The following is a 15361-nucleotide window of genomic DNA, read 5'->3' as shown; positions in this document are numbered from 1 at the left end:
GCTCCGTTTCCATCTCCCCTGCCTCCCCATCCCCCAAGCCCCATCCCAGGTGAAGGCACTGGACACAGGGCCAACTGACCAGGGACCAGCTGCCCTCCCTCCACGCACAGGGTCTGGTGACAGTCACTCTGGGGAAAACCACAAAATGAGGCAGCAGTCTCGGCTTTGGGTGGCTCCCGGCTGAAGGGTGACACACACTCATGGCGTGCCGGTCCTTGGGCACCCAGGGCAGGGCGCCTGGCACGGAGGAGGCACCGGGGGGCAATGGATAACGGAGCCCTGAAGAGCAAGTTCCAGCCCTTTAGGTGCCCCTTCCTCTGCCCAACGTGCTGCCTCCTCTTCAAGCCACCAGCTGAGGTCCGAGTCTTCACCCCAACGTTGCACAGTTTACTCTGGGCTTCTGGATTCACTTCCCCTTTATGAGAAAGCTCCACCCCAGGCTGAACTAAAGCTGACCCAGAGAAAATGCTCCTGGTGGCCTCTGTCCAGGGCTCTCCCCTCCAGGGCTCTCCCCTTCCCTGGGGTAGGAGATGGACGGACCCTGACGCCAGAAAGCTCATGAGGTCCCCCCGGCTCTGGACAGCGCTCCCTCCCCTGCCTGCACAGATGTCTCAGATGAACTTCACACCGGATTTTTTTTTTTTTTTTTTTTTTTTTGCTCACATGCAAAAGTGCCTTTCTCCCAAGTGACTGAAAGAAACAGTCAACTCTAAGGATGGGCTGTGACCTGTGACCCAGAATAGTGGCATCTGATTAATCCTGTGACATGAGAGCCATTTTGTGCCTAAACCTTAGAAGTCTTTTTGTCACGGGGGTTCGGGGGAGGAAGGAAGTATCTGTTTTGGTCCTCCCATCCCTTTTGTGTGGACCTAGCCTAGAACCAGATACACTGAGGGGTGTATGTGGGCATTTTGAGAACGACAGTGGTGAAATAAGTCGGAATTTATCCGTCATGAGGGCTTATTTTAAAGATAATTTTTTTTAAAAAATGGAGTAAGGGTGGTGACAACTGCACAGTATCTATTTTAAAGTGGGTGATTGAGGGGGTCCCCTGGAGCCCCCATCCCCAGCCCCCACCCCTTGCTCAGGTCTGGTGCAAGGCCAGCACGTGCAACTCCCAAACACTGGTGATGTTCTGTCCCTCCCCCTCTTCTGCTGTTTGCTCTCTCCTCTCGCCCAAGCTGCCCAAGGACAAAAGGTTTATTTTATTCTTCCTGAGCTCATCAGCCTTGGGGGCTTGGCCTCCTCTGGACAAGCCTCCCCATCTTCGCTTTCTGGATGGTTCTAGAACATAGCCATCCAGCCTAGCAATTTCAGTCCTTGTATACATGACCTGGCTAAGTCTTGGAGGCAATTAAAAAGGCAAGACTCCTCTCTTTGGAGGCTTACAGAGGCTGTAACAGAGTGAGCGCATCGGTGCCGGATATGGGAGGAGCTTTGGGAGTCAGTGCTCCTGCGAGAGCCAAGTTCTTGGTTAGAAATACATCCCCAGGTCATCGCTGGGCTCCTCTGGGAAAACGCACCCGCCTCGCAGAGCTGTTTCCAGGAACCCCTTACAACACGAGGAGGCGTGAATGCAGAGAGACCCGTTGAAACATGATCCTGGAAAGTCAGTTAGAAGCAATCCTAACGTGATTTCCTGCTAATGGGCAGAGTGGGGGATAGAGAGTTAACTAGAAACCTTTAGGTCTGAAACACAAAACCAAGATTTTGAGAGGCGCCTGGGGGTGTCTCTTGTCAGAAGGCTCGAAGACGTGGAGAGTCTGGAATCCCTGGGCCAGGCTCGCCTTCCCTGGGTCTCAGTCTTCCAATCCGTAGAACAGGGGGGATCTGACACTGGTTGTTCCCGAGGTTCCTTCGCGCTCCGACTCTGATGCTAAGAACACTGGCCCCTTGGTGGCCTCGTCCTAGTGGAGGGCGGTCTCGGCACTTTCCCCAGGGATTTACAAGCGGCTGCTCCCGCCCCCGGGCAGGGAGTTGACGGTTTTGATTAGGTTTCTTTGGGGGCATTAAGCCTCCATTCACAAAGGGGGAAAGAACCTCGCCTGGCTGCCAGGTGACCTCCAGCGTGCTCCCTCCCCCTCGCAGCCTCCTTGTCACTTTCCTCCTGCTCCACCCGGCTCCCTACCCGCACTCCAAACTTTTTCTTACCCTCCTTATGGTGTTAGTGAAGCAGAAAACCAATGCTGGAGAGGAGGGGCTGGGGGTCAGTGAATTTATCTGGCTCTTGCATTAAGAGAAATAATGATTGGTGGGGAGGGTATAGCTCAGTGGTAGAGCACATGCTTAGCATGCACGAGGTCCTGGGTTCAATTTCTAGTACCTTCATTAAAAATAAGTAATAAACCTAATGACCCCCCCCAAAAAAATTTTTTTTAATTAAAAAAAGAGAAATAATGATCAGAAGACTTTCTTTGTCCAGGCAGAAGTGGGGGTGCAGCCCCTCGGAGCCCTGAAGCGCTGTCCGCTGTGCGCGCTGGGGTCTTCTGTCCAGGGCAGGGGCGCACCCTCGTCTGATCTCCTGAGCTGCGGGCTGTGGGCGGTTTGTATAACGAAGGGTCAAGCCGGCCTGGGGCAGCTGTTCAGGTCTCCGTGTTGTGCCCCAAGTGAGGAGCCCGCCTTGCTCCCCCTGACGCCCCTCTCGCTCTGCCCAGATGGCTCTCTTACCTCCTGCTCTTCGTCCTGGACCTGGCCATCTGCCTCCTCGCCTGCCTGGGACTGGCCAAGCGCTCCAGGTGTCTCCTGGCCTCGTGAGTAGCCCCGCTGCAGCCTTGGGACAAGAGCTGTCCGAGCGTGTGAGGTGACGGTGCCACCGGCAGGGGGAGGTGACAGCTTGGCTGGGCCGGGAGGATGTGGCAGCAGAGGGAGGGGGACAGCATCCTGAAGCTGCCTTCCGCCCCCTCCTCAGCACCCAGCCGAGTGGGGATGGCAGCCACCGACTCGCCATCTGGTCACCAAGCAAGGACTGGGCCTTCCCCCGTGTGTCCTGCCCCTCCTGGGCCTGACTGTCAGGCAGCTGAAGCGTTAACAGCCTCTTGCCATCTCTAACCAACACCTGCTCCTTAGCTCCTGCCCCCAGCGCTGCGTCTCTTCAGCCCAGGATCCTGTGCTCTAGGCACTGGTCCATATCCCTCTCCCGGCCGATGTCAGGGCAGGGACTGAGGCTGCTCTCAAGGCCGGTGCAAGGGCCTGCGGGGCTAGGGAGGGCCAGATCGTAGCTGAGAGGAAGGGCGCTCACCCTTGGTGGGGGGACAGCTGTCACAGGGTCCCCAGCCTGCCAGCCTGGATCCCACACACCGGCGGCTGCCTCTCTCCTAGGATGCTGTGCTGCGGGCTGCTGGCCCTGCTCCTCAGTTGGGCGTCTCTGGCCGCCGACGCCGCAGCAGCGGTGGTGAGTTGGGGGATGCAGGGCTGGTGGGTGGTCTGACCAGGTGGTACGTCTGTCTGGTGGTACGTTGATGAGTCCTGTCCAGAGTCCCCAGGGCAGGGCCAGCTTCCAGTCTCAGTCCCTAACCTAGAATCCCAGAGTCTTCGAACTTAAAGGGCTTGGTTCATCCGCGCCAGCCCCCTCACCCTCTAGGTGAGGACACAGGGCCTGGGAAAGGAAGAGGCTTGTCCAGGATCATGAGATATTTGGGGGCGGGGCCAAGATAAGACACCTGAAGCCTGATCCCTTTCCCACCCCGCTGGCCGGTTCCCCGCCACGGCTTGTGAGGACTGGCACGGGTGACCAGGTGCCTTCTCTCTGGGTATGAAAAATGAACCCAGTCTGGTTGGGGTGGGCAGGGTTTGAACCTCAGGCTGGAAGAGCCCCACCAGCTTCGGAAGCACGCTCCTCGGCCAGCCTCCCCAGCATCGGGAATGTGGAAGGTGGCTTTTCACTTGCCTCCCATCTCACTGCCCTTGGACTCACACACACCGTCTAAAACCCACTGGGGGTATGTTTCCAGGTGTGGTGCCTCGAAATGTTAAAAAAGAAAAACAAACATACACACACAAGGTGGGTCAGGAGTGTAAGGGGAAGCTTCCTGTGCAGGTATGTTTGGGCTTTAGCCAGTAACACCGTAGATAGTCCGTGTGCGCGAGTTGTCCGTTCATACATTCATTCATCCATTCAGCTGATGTTTGGCTGTGGGCACTCAGTGGTGTAGGTGCCTAGGGGTGCAAAGACCAGGAGGATGTGATGTTTGCTGTAAGTCGAAGCCCGCAGAAGAAAGACGTGTGGGCAGAGCATTGCACCCCAATGTAAATTGATACGGTGGAGATGCACACTCTGTACACGCTGTGTGTGTACGCGCGCGCGTGCGTGTGTGTGTGCGCGCGTGCATGCACACGTGCACAGTAGAATGGGCCAGGATTTACCAGGGTATTTCAGGGAACCCCAGCTATTTCAAGGGCCACAGCCTGACCCTGTGACCTGCGTTCATTCTGCCCTTTCCACCTGGGGAGAAAGAAAAGGGACTCATGCTGGAAACCCTCTGCCCAAAAGCACGCTTTGCCCAGTGACTTGAGGGCTGGCTGGTGGCTCTGGCCTTGACCAGTTTGCCTCCATGATGCCCTCAAAATGAATGAGCCTGGCGCTGCTTGGCCCAGAGCAGCTCTGGGCAGAGCTTGTCCAGAAAGGGGAGGACACAGGCATCTCCTGTGTTGTCCCCTCTCCTCCACATGCAACGTCCACTTTGAGCAGGAGAGAGCTCTGGACAGCATAAGCCTACATCCCAAGGACTGGGGCCCCTCCAGATACGGGGAAGGGCAGGGTAGGAGGGCCCAAGTGTTTTTAAATGCATTCTGATGTCATCCGGAGCTGGGAGGGCTGTACGTGGTCCGGGGGGAGAGGCTGCTGGCCGGAGCCACAGGCCCAGCTGCCTGGCCGACAGCCTCTCCTCCAGGGACAGCAGCGAGCACAGGGAAGCTTGCACATGGCGCGCTCTCGCCGGGCCCCATCCTGCCCCCGCCCCGTTTCCCCACATCCTCTGCCTTCTGTCCTCCAGCTGGGCACCGCAGGCTGCCCTTAGGGGGATGGCTCCCTCCTGGCGGCAGCGGCTTGTCCCTCTCGCCAGGCTTCTGTGTTCAGAGGTGGTTTCGGGTCCCAGCTGAGTGCCCGGGAACCAGGGAGCTGAGGAGAAAGGCCATTTCCCTAATTCGATTAGTCAGGCCCTTGTGCGAGAAGGGGGAGTGCGTGCAAGGGAGTGAATGGGCCTTTGATGGGGGTGTGGGCCCTGCTGCATTTTGATGGGAAGTGGGGTGAGGAGCCCAGAAGGGAGGGGCAGCCATCAAAGCCTGTTGTGGGGCGCTTTTGTGTGGTCACTGCCCCTCCTCCCGGAGCCCGTTTCTTCATTTTTGAGAGCTGTGGGGCCAGAGCATGTGCATATGTGTGCACAGACGTGGCTCTGTGAAAACTCTGCGTCCAGAGGGCTATCTGAGTCCCCAGTCCCACCCAAACACATGTTTTCTAGCCCAGAAGTGCTGTAGTACAGCTTGCCACTGTCTTGTGCCTTGAACAGTGCGTGGCACCTAGTAGGTACTCAGTAAAAATGTATCAACTCACTGAATGAATAAATGATGCTCCATTGTGACCCCTGAGCCAGCCACTTCTGAAGGAGGACAGGGGACTGGCAGGAAAGGGCTGTGGGGAGGGGTCCCTGCTCAGGGAGCATGTACTGGCGCATGGGTGCCCCTAGGAACAGGCTGGAGGACCAGAGCGTCCGCTGACTGCTCTGAAAGGTTGAACACCCCCACCTTTACCTGGTGCCCCACTGCACCCCCAGGCCAGAGCTGGGGAGGGCCTGGCTCGAAGGATGGCACCCTTGTTGCCTGTCTCCCAGGGCCCAAACCTGCTCTGACTGAGCCCTGTGGGCCCTTGGTGGTCACCTTGTCAGGCCGGGCTGCGGGGTCCAGCTCCCTGCTCAGTAATGCCAGAGTCTGGAGTCCGTGCCCTCTCTCTGCTCCATGCTCTTCCTGGTCCCGCATCTTGTCATGATGGGATCTGCACCCGAAAGCTCCAAGATGGATTCAGCACCAACGTAATTCTTTAGAAAGAGATTCTGGGGGAGGCTTCAGAGATGGACGCCCCCCAGGGCGAGGGTGGACTTGATAACAGCCAGACAAAAAATAAACTAGAGATGAGCAAATGAGGCCATGGTGCAAATGACTCCCCGAAACATGTCCCGCAGCCTCCCCTGCCCCAGGTCCATCCCAGAAGAGGCATTCGGAAATAAGAGTTGATGGTACAGAGTGCTCGCTCTCTGCCACTCACTTTCCTGAGCACTTGATGAATTCACAAGGTGAATAGTGTCGGGGCAGCTGAGACAGGATAAGGCACTTGTCTGAAGTTCCAGAGCTGGGCAGGGGCAGAGCCAGGATTCCAGCCCAGGGAGGCTCCTGACTGTTCTTGCCCAACCCAGGACTGAGCTGCGGGGTGCCCGTGCTAGCTGATGCCTGGCTCCTCCCACAGCTGCAGATGGGGGTGGGGCTGCAGGGGAAACGGGCAGCTGTGGGGGCTCCTGGGGTGCGTGACTTTCCTCCACCCCTCCCGTCTCTCCCTGGCTCAGGGCACCAGCGACTTCTGCACGGCTCCGGACACTTTCATCCTGAACGTCACGGAGGGCCAGGTCCACACAGGTAGTGAGCTCTCCGCCTCTGTTGTCAGAGCCACTCTGGTTGCTCAGGCCAGGCCCACAGCCAGCCAGACTGTGCCTCTGCTTCCTTCTTTCAGCCCTGTCGTCACCCCATCCCTCCCCACCCCTACAGTTAAGGTCCAGCTGGACCTCTGGGCCATTTCTTAAAAGCTCCCGCCTTTGGGAACTCGGGGACCAGCCTGGCCGCTGAGGATGGACGAGGTCCTGGTCACTTGCGAGCTCCCGCCTGAGCCCAGTGTCTTTGCCTTGCAGAGGTGACCCGTTACTACCTGTATTGCAGTCAGAGCGTAAGCAGCCCCTTCCAGCAGGTACGGCCCGCCCAGCCCAGCCCTCGCCCTGCCCACGGCTCGCTCCCTGTTGAGCCCAAGCCCCAGCCCCGACCAGTGAGGTGGAGGTGTCTGGGCGTTCTTTGCTTCATGGGGCCCTCTGAAGCGAGTGGTGCTCTTGGTCAGCACCTTCTAGCTGAGCGTTTCTCACGTAGCGGGGTTGCTCACCCAACACCCCAGGAGCTGGGTAACACAGCAGAGGCTGGGCAGGAGGTCTGGGGTGGGGCCCGGGATTCTGCATTTCTCCCGAGCTCCCGGGCAAGGCTGTCCCAGCGGGACCCTTTGAGTAGCAGGAAGCAGGAGGATGGGGCAGCTCTCAGGAAGTCTGAGGCATGAGGAGAAGACTTCTTGCAAACAGGAAGGGCCGTGATTAGGGATGTGACTGCAGCTGCAGACGGGGGTGGGGCTGCAGGGGAAACAGGCAGCTGTGGGGGCTCCTGGGGATCGAACCTGATGGCAGGACTGTGGTCTCCCCTGGCCCAGGCACTGACCGTCTTCCAGCGCTCGCTGACCACCATGCAGATCCAGGTGGCAGGACTGTTGCAGTTTGCCGTGCCCCTCTACCCCACGGCAGAAGTAAGGCGGTATTTTTTGTTGTTGTTGTTGTTGGGGGTGGGTAATAAGGTTACTTATTTATTTTTAATGGAGGTACTGGGGGTCGAACCCAGGACCTCGTGCATGCTAGGCATGCACTCTACCACTGAGCTGTACCCTCCCCCTCTTCGTTTGTCTTTAAAGGCCACTTTGCCCAAGCTGCTGTTCGTGGTTTTATCCGCAAGCCCTCCCCCCGCCGCTCAGGCTCTGCCTCTCTGTCTGTCTGCATGTTTGCCTCTTTCTTTCTGCCTCAGAAAGATCTGCTCGAAATCCAGCTCCTGTTGAACTCATCCGAGTCCAGCCTTCACCAGCTGACGGCCATGCTGGACTGCCGAGGGCTGCACAAGGTGCCGGGGTGGCCCTGGGGGCCAGTGGAGGGCGGGGGGATAGCCCAGCAGGCCACATCTTCCCAGGGAGAAGCCAGCAGAGGCTCGGAGAGTGACTCTCCGGGCTCCCTTCAGGCTCAGGGAATGGGAAGGAAGTTGGACAGCAGAAAGGTTGAAGGGGCCTGGCTTCTTGATTCTCTCCAGTGGCTGAGAAGGGAGACTCGGGGAAGGGTACCAGGGGGTCGGGGTAGGAGAGTTGAATCATTTTACCTCTAGAACGCTGTTGGGGGTTGGGGGCCTGGAGCTATAGGAGAGAGACTGTTCCCCAGTGTGCAGACTCCCAGCCATCTGGTCAACCCATCCAATGCCCTGGGTTGTCAGTGGACATCCCACTCTCATTGCCAGGGTCACCTCTAGGAATTTGGGATATCAGACGTTAGTGCAGAGAACACACTGGGAGTGTGTGAGCTCCCCTCTCCCCCAGAGTGGTAAGCCAGGGTGTTTCAACAGCTTTCGCATCCTATGTGAATTTAGAGCAAATCAATATAATAATGATCGTGGTTGCCATTTACTGAGCACTTGGTTCTGTGTTCAGCCTTGTTCTGTGCACTTTATATCTGATACGTCATTTAGCCCTCACATTTACACTGTGAAATGCATGTTACTTCAAGGGAAATTTTATAGATAAGCAACGTGTGTGCGTGCACGTGTGTGTAGTTAGATAGATAGATAGATAGATAGATAGATAGATAGATAGATAGATCAATCTATTTATTTATAAAGAAGCTTACTGAAGATTCCAGAGCTGTCAAGTCAAGGGCTTGGGTTTCGGACCCTGGCAGTCTGACTTCAGAGCTGAGAACATGGGCATCACCCTGGTACCCGCTCTCCCTCCCACTCCATATCCAGTCCCTCAGCAAGTCTTCGCAACTGTCCTCTCAGGTACCTCCTGCTCTGTGCACTTCTCTCTCCCTCCACAGCTGCTGCCTTGGTTCAGGCACCATTCTGCTCCCCTAGGTGACAGTTGTGCCCTCCTAATTGGTCCCTACTTCCTCCTGCCCCCTTAGACCTTTCATTGACAACAGCCAGAGTGGTCTTTTTATTTTTTCAATTTTTTTCTAATGGAGGTACTGGGGGTTGAACCCAGGACCTCATGCATGCTAAGCATGCACTCGGCCACTGAGCTATACCCTCCCCCCCAACAAAGTGGTCTTTTTAAAAATGAATTGGATCACATCCTTTTCATCCCCAAACCCTCCAATGTCTTCCCATCGCCTTGTGTTAAATTCAAACTGTTCACCTGCCCTTCGAGGCCCAGCATGACCTGGCGTCATCTCACCTGTCTCCCGGTGGCCCTTCTTCTCTTTCCTGACCACACCACGCCTGCTTGTCCCCATTGCCTCAGCCGCTCAAGGCGCACTCCGCTCCTTGCCATCCTGGCCTCAGATTAAGTGCCCCTTGTCTCCTGGCTCCGCCACCCTGCAAGCTCATCTGTCCTGTTCAGAGCCTCACACACAGTGGGTGTTCAGCAAACGCTTGCACAGTGAACCCAAGAAGCCCCGTTTTGTCGGGGTCCTGAGCATGGACCCTTCTATGTCTGTACAAGGTGCTTGGGATGGAGAAGGGGAGGAGATCTCAGGTCCAGGCTTGGGGAGAGGGGCTTCCAGAGACGAGTTCAGACCCCAGGCTCTGCCCTATTCCCCCTCCAACCGCACATCCCTCTCCCTCTGCCAGGACTACCTGGACGCCCTCGCTGGCATCTGCTACGACGGCATCGAGGGTCTGCTCTACCTCGGCCTCTTCTCCCTCCTGGCCGCGCTGGCCTTCTCCACCATGGTCTGCGTGGGGCCGCGGGCCTGGAAGCACTTTGCCACCAGGTGGGCTGCCTGGGGTGTACCTGGGGCAGCAGGCGGGAGGCTGTGCTCTGTGACTGAGCCAAGAGCTGATAACTGAAATGGAGAAGGGCAGGGGAGCAGGCATTCAGCCCCAGCAGGCTGGCTGGATTTCTGCATCCCTGAGAATTCAGACAGACCCCCCAGAAGGAGGTTTGAGGGGGCCAGGGCAGGAGCAGGGCCAAGGATGGTGACAGCATCATGCCACAACCTGGCATCACTTGCTTGCCCTCTCTTCCTGTGCAGAACTGTGTGGCATAAAATGAGGAGGAGACCTTTAAGGGCTGAGAGGGGCACCCCCAGAATATACCAGAAGGATAGATTATAGTACGGTTACCAGGACACCTATGGTCTCATTGAGGAGCTAAGAGATAAGATGGTATTTCAGTGCCTTGAGAGTAGATCAGACAAGAAGAAGCAGGGTAGGGAGGGTCAGTGTGGACAGCATGGTGGGCTACCTGGAGGAGGTGGACACAGAGTTGGGAACAGAGCAGTGATCTGTATCAAGGAGACACATGTGGCCAGAGGGAGAGTCCTGGGAAGAAAGACTGGGAAGCGGGCCAGGACCCCATTGCTAGAGCCTCCCTTGCCCCTCACGGCTGCTCGTGTCCTACGTGCCATTCTAGGGACAGAGACTATGACGACATCGATGATGACGACCCCTTCAACCCCCAGGCCCGGCGCATCGCCGCCCACAACCCGCCTAGGGGGCAGCTTCGCAGCTTCTGCAGCTACAGCAGCGGCCTGGGCAGCCAGACCAGCCTGCAGCCCCCGGCCCAGACCATCTCCAACGCCCCCGTCTCGGAGTACATGTACGGCAGGGCTCCTGGGGCCTCCCTCGTACCTCCCCCAACACATCAGGCTGGGGCTTTCCTATCCCCCAGGGCACTGGGTCTGGGGACAGCATGCTTGGGTCCAGAGAACCAGGTGGGGAGGAAGACATCCAAGGCCAGCGTGGTTCCCCCACTGCCGCCAGGGTGTCTGGCGGGAAGGCCCCCGGGAGCATGTAGTACTGGAGGAAGAGCTGCCGCAGGTGTCAGGTCTTTTGCCTCAAGTCTGCAGGGCAGGTTGAAGGCCCCAGAAGCTGCATTTCTCCCGGCCATGCTGTTCCTGGCCCCATCGCCCCGTCTGCTGCTTCTCCCCACCCTCTCTTTGTGGTCGGTTTCCATTCCCCACTCCCATATGCACACGTCCCCCACCCCCACGCCTTCCCCGCCTAAGCGCTCCTCTCGGCCCCCGCAGGAACCAAGCCGTGCTCTTCGGTGGGAACCCCCGCTACGAGAATGTGCCACTCATCGGAAGAGGCTCCCCTCCGCCCACGGTAACCTGGACTCTGAGGCAAAGGCACTGCCCTTGTGGCAGCGGCTGGCGGGGGAGGGGGGTGATAATTAAAGAGAAAACCTCCTTCAGACCCGGTGAATCCCCCTGACAGGGGTAGAAAAGAATGAGACCAATTTGCTACTGAATAAGCATTAAACTAGACTGCCCAGCACATGGCTGGCAATCCGCTGAGGAGATGGTAGAGACAGAAAGCTCGCCTCACACAGCCAGGCAGACGCCCCGCACTGCTCACCTGTCCTCAAGCAGGAGGACTCAGCAGCACCGTTTATCTGGTTCATCCTAAATCCGCCTGGTGATTGGGCGGCCGTCAGGGCTCGCTAACTGCCACGGAGATGGGGGACTGTCTTGTCTTCCCTGATGCTCGCATTTCAGAGATGGCTTCCAGACCCAGGAGAAAGCGTTCCCGGATAGCAGAACTGCCAGGAGCCTTCACTGGCCTTGCGAGAGGTTTATCGACATCTCAAAGGGACAGAGAAGTAATTTATGATTACAAGTTTTCTAAAGGAATTGCTGCTCTAAGACGCATTTTGCCCCAGGGAAACGTTTTCTGTTTCAGATTTGTGTTTACCCTTCCAGCCTGGGCTGCAGGGTTGGGGGGCCGCTGTGGTGGCCGATCTCGGAGGGCTGATACCAGACCTGGCCTTCCCCGCCCCCGCCCAGGACCCCACGTCCCCAGGGCTGTGCCCAGGCGGCGTCTGCATTTCCCACATGCTCTCCGTCTCTGGTCAGGGGACCTAGAAACAGCATCGGGGCAGGAGTCTGCGGTATGTGGTTGGGGGGGGGGGTCAGGCTGTGTTCTCCGAGAGCAGGATGAGGGTCACAGGGATACTGGCTGAGACAGAGCTACAAATAGAGACAGTTGAGGTTAAAAACGTGACTCCAGTGCCAAATGCCTGGGTGCAGGAGGAGGGTATGACTCAGTGGTAGAATCTGTGCTTAACATGCATGAGGTCCTGGGTTCAATCCCTAGTATCTCCATTTTAAAAAATGATAAAAAAAATTTTTTTAATGCCTGAGTTCAAATGCCAGCTCATTGCTTATGACCTCTGTGACCTTGGGCCAGTACTTCACCTCTCTGGGCCTCAGTTTCCCTGTCTGTACAATGGAAATGTAATAGTGCATAGCACATAGATGGTCTGAGCATTAGAGGAACTGGTCCTTCTGACCAATGTGCTACAGTAAGTGCTGTAAGAACGAGCTTCTTGGTTTTTTTAACCCCTCTGTCTTCACTTATGTTTCCTCTCACCTGGCCTTCTCCACAGAAGTGTGGCATTTATAAGAGGGGTGATCTGAGACAAGGTCAGAGGTCTGCGATAGGGCAGAAGAGTTCTTGAGCCAGGAGTCTGTTGGGGGAAGGAGCCTCTGCCTTCGATGGGCTGGGAGAGGTGTTTCACCTGCCCCATCCAGGTGGTTTGGAAGGAGCCGTCCAGTTGGTGAACTGGGAGCACTGGAGCTCCGGCGACACAGGACCCGTGACATAGACCTGGGCCCTGAGAACCCAGATGTTCACATGTGTTCAGCAAGTCCAGCAAGTGCTCTTGGTGAAACCCATAGGGACCTGGGAAGAGAGCCAGGGACCCAGCCCCCGTCTTCAGGAAATGCAGTCTGCAGGAGGGGAGACTCAGGAAAGCTATTGTAAGTGCCAAAAGGTGCTTTGGGACCCAGAGGGAGGAACTGTTCTTGGAGTCCGAGGAGGTGTCATTCAAGCCTTACCTTAAAGCCCTGGCTCTCACCCAGAGGCCGGTTGGCATCCCCTCAGCAGTCATTTGGCCATGTCTGTGTTACCGAGTCCAGACTCGGTCTGCTCACCACACAGCAGGCCAATAAATCAGGAGAAGAGGTGTTGGGGCAGGGAGTAGGATTTTATTCAGAAAGCCAGCAGACCAAGAAGATGGGGGAACTGGTGTCCTGGAGAACCATCTTCCCCAAGTCAGAATTCAGGCTCCTTTTATATTGAAAGGGAAATGGGCCCACCTTGCTGGATTTGCCCCAAGTGCCAACGTGCTGTCCTTCTACAAACAGCGCTAGACCCAGGCCTGGCTCTTGCTTCCTGGGGCCTCAAGCTGAGAGGGTGCAACATTGCTTCCAGAATTGGCACCTTTTAAATCTCACCCTGGCTCCTCTCTAATCGGAAGCCTCTTAGGTTCCTTTTTCCTCCCACCAGCTGCTGTGGCCCCAGGAATGCAGATGGATTTTAATATTAATCTCAGTACATCATTAGGGGAAATCTGCTGCTGTGAAAAATGAATTACTCAAGGCCCTGGGATGCCAGATAAAAAGGAATTTCGGATTACCTTCTGTTTCGAAAGATCCAGGCCACTCTCCCTGCCATGAGCGGAGATAATCAAGAACTGACCTTATTTGCAAGGCTCAAGGACAGAATAAACCTTCCTCCCCATCATCGGAGACCTGCCCAGAAACTCCAGTTGCTTTGGCTGTGTTGACTGCTCTGCCCCGACCCGGCTCCACCCACCCCGGGGAAGGACCCGCCCACCCCCACCCCCACCCCGTGCAAAGGTACCATGAAGACACATCTAAGGCTGCTGACCAAGGAAGCCACAGCCTGGAGGATGTGGATGTGAGCACCAGTAAAGAGCACAGCTGGCCGCTCCCCACTCTCCCCCTGCACCTGCTCTAAATATTATTCGTCAGGTCTCCGCGTGTTTGACCTATGGACAAATCCCTCCCCCGCCAGCGCCATCTCTGGGACAGCCTGGGGATTTCATACATTGTAAGATCAAGCAAGGCGATCAAAATATACAGCCTGTTCCCTTGGCTAGGAATGCGTCCTCCCTTAGCTCTGCTCTCTAGGAATCCTCCTGTCTTCCCAGGCACGGTGTCCTAGACCTGCTGGACAAAAATGACCGGGGCAGTTGTTCAAAATACAGCCCCGGTGATTTCTCATTATCAAGCAAATTTGGGAATTACTTCTTCGAGGTGGAGAGTCTCACTCTTGAACGTCCATCACCTGGAGGACTTGTTACAACCCAAACGGCTGGGCCCACCCTGTGTCTGACTCGGAGAGCTGGGGGTGGGGCCCAGGGATTTGCATTTCTGACCTGTTTCCGTGTAAAGCTGAAGGTGCTGGTCTTGGGACCACACCTGGAGAAGGGCTTCTCTGGAGCAGACTTCCCCACTCGGCATACCAACATTGTGAGCCAGATCGTTGTGTGTCGCGGGGCTGTTCTGTGCATCGCTGGATGTTTAGCTGCATCCCTGGCCCCCACCCACTCGATACCAGTAGCACCCCCACTGTACAGCCCCCTAGCTATGACAACTAAAAATGCCTCCAGGTGATACCAGCTGTCCTGGCGGGGGTGGGGGGAGCAGCAAAATTGCCCCTGGTTGAGACCACTGGGTTAGTCTCAGGCTGCCGACCCCTCGCCCCCGCCCCCGCAGCTGGAAGCATCCTTCCCTCTGGTGTGAATGACCTGGTCCTGGATCCCACAAGCATCCCTGGGGCCAGGAGACAGTCAGGGTCCAGTGGACTTCTGCTGCTTGGAGTCAGCAGACCAGCAGCAACTGGAGCTTGTTAGAAATGCAGAGGCTCAGGCCCTGTGTGAGACGTAAGCTGTGACAGTGGAAGAAGCTGCATCTCTGCGTCCTAGCAGTGGCTAGCGAGTGCCGGCTGTGAACGTTTCCTCTGTGTTCTCCAACTTGGCTGTGCTTGAGAGAGCTTTTAAAAATATGTTGGCGGCACTTTCAAATGCTTAATTTTGTGTCATGTGTGCTTTATCTCCTAAAAAAAAAATACTGGTGGGTGTGGCCTGGCTATCAGGATATTTTTAGACCACCTCCCACCCCCCACCGCCCCGCTCCCCATGTCTCTAACGCACAGCCAAGTTTGAGAACCACTGTGTTAGGGGTCTTGCTTGCTTTATATTATTTCATCCCTTTCATGCAAGAGCTGAGTGCTCGTTAAGTCCGTTTTGCAGATGGGGAAACAGGCTTGGAGAGCTCGGAGAACCTCAGCCAAGGTCATGGGCTGAGTAGGGTGCACAGCTGGGATTTGAACCTGGTTCTCTGAGGCGGCCGGCCTGTGCCCGCAGCCTGCTTACTAGGCGGGCTCCTGAGTGCCTTGGTGTGTTAGGGGGGCTGGTCAGTGTGTGCGTCTTGAGTTTCAGGCTGGAAACCAGATGTCCTGATGGCCCCAGGGTTGGAAACATCAGCAGACAGGAAGCCTGCCCCGGCCACACTGGTATCCTCCTGTCCCCGCGATGCCTTGTCATTGAAACTTGGTGCCT

At 56.6% G+C, this 15361-nt stretch overlaps 1 protein-coding gene across 1 annotated transcript in view; it reads left to right on the top strand.

Annotated features, from left to right (window-relative positions):
* The window catches only part of TTYH2 (tweety family member 2), a 34913-nt gene that overhangs the window by 17909 nt on the left and 1643 nt on the right, over positions 1 to 15361 (top strand). Inside the window, exons 5-13 of the mRNA XM_031469004.2 lie at positions 2655 to 2750; positions 3319 to 3391; positions 6552 to 6621; positions 6891 to 6946; positions 7448 to 7540; positions 7813 to 7905; positions 9619 to 9761; positions 10403 to 10588; positions 11019 to 11097. Coding sequence (XP_031324864.2) covers positions 2655 to 2750; positions 3319 to 3391; positions 6552 to 6621; positions 6891 to 6946; positions 7448 to 7540; positions 7813 to 7905; positions 9619 to 9761; positions 10403 to 10588; positions 11019 to 11097 — 889 coding nt within the window. The remainder of the gene's footprint in view (positions 1 to 2654; positions 2751 to 3318; positions 3392 to 6551; positions 6622 to 6890; positions 6947 to 7447; positions 7541 to 7812; positions 7906 to 9618; positions 9762 to 10402; positions 10589 to 11018; positions 11098 to 15361) is intronic.

This window comes from Camelus dromedarius, chromosome 16 (assembly GCF_036321535.1).
Source record: "Camelus dromedarius isolate mCamDro1 chromosome 16, mCamDro1.pat, whole genome shotgun sequence".
NCBI classification, from domain to species: domain Eukaryota; kingdom Metazoa; phylum Chordata; class Mammalia; order Artiodactyla; family Camelidae; genus Camelus; species Camelus dromedarius.
The sequence above is the reverse complement of the archived record's forward strand: the minus strand, read 5'-3'. Positions and strand labels throughout refer to the sequence as shown.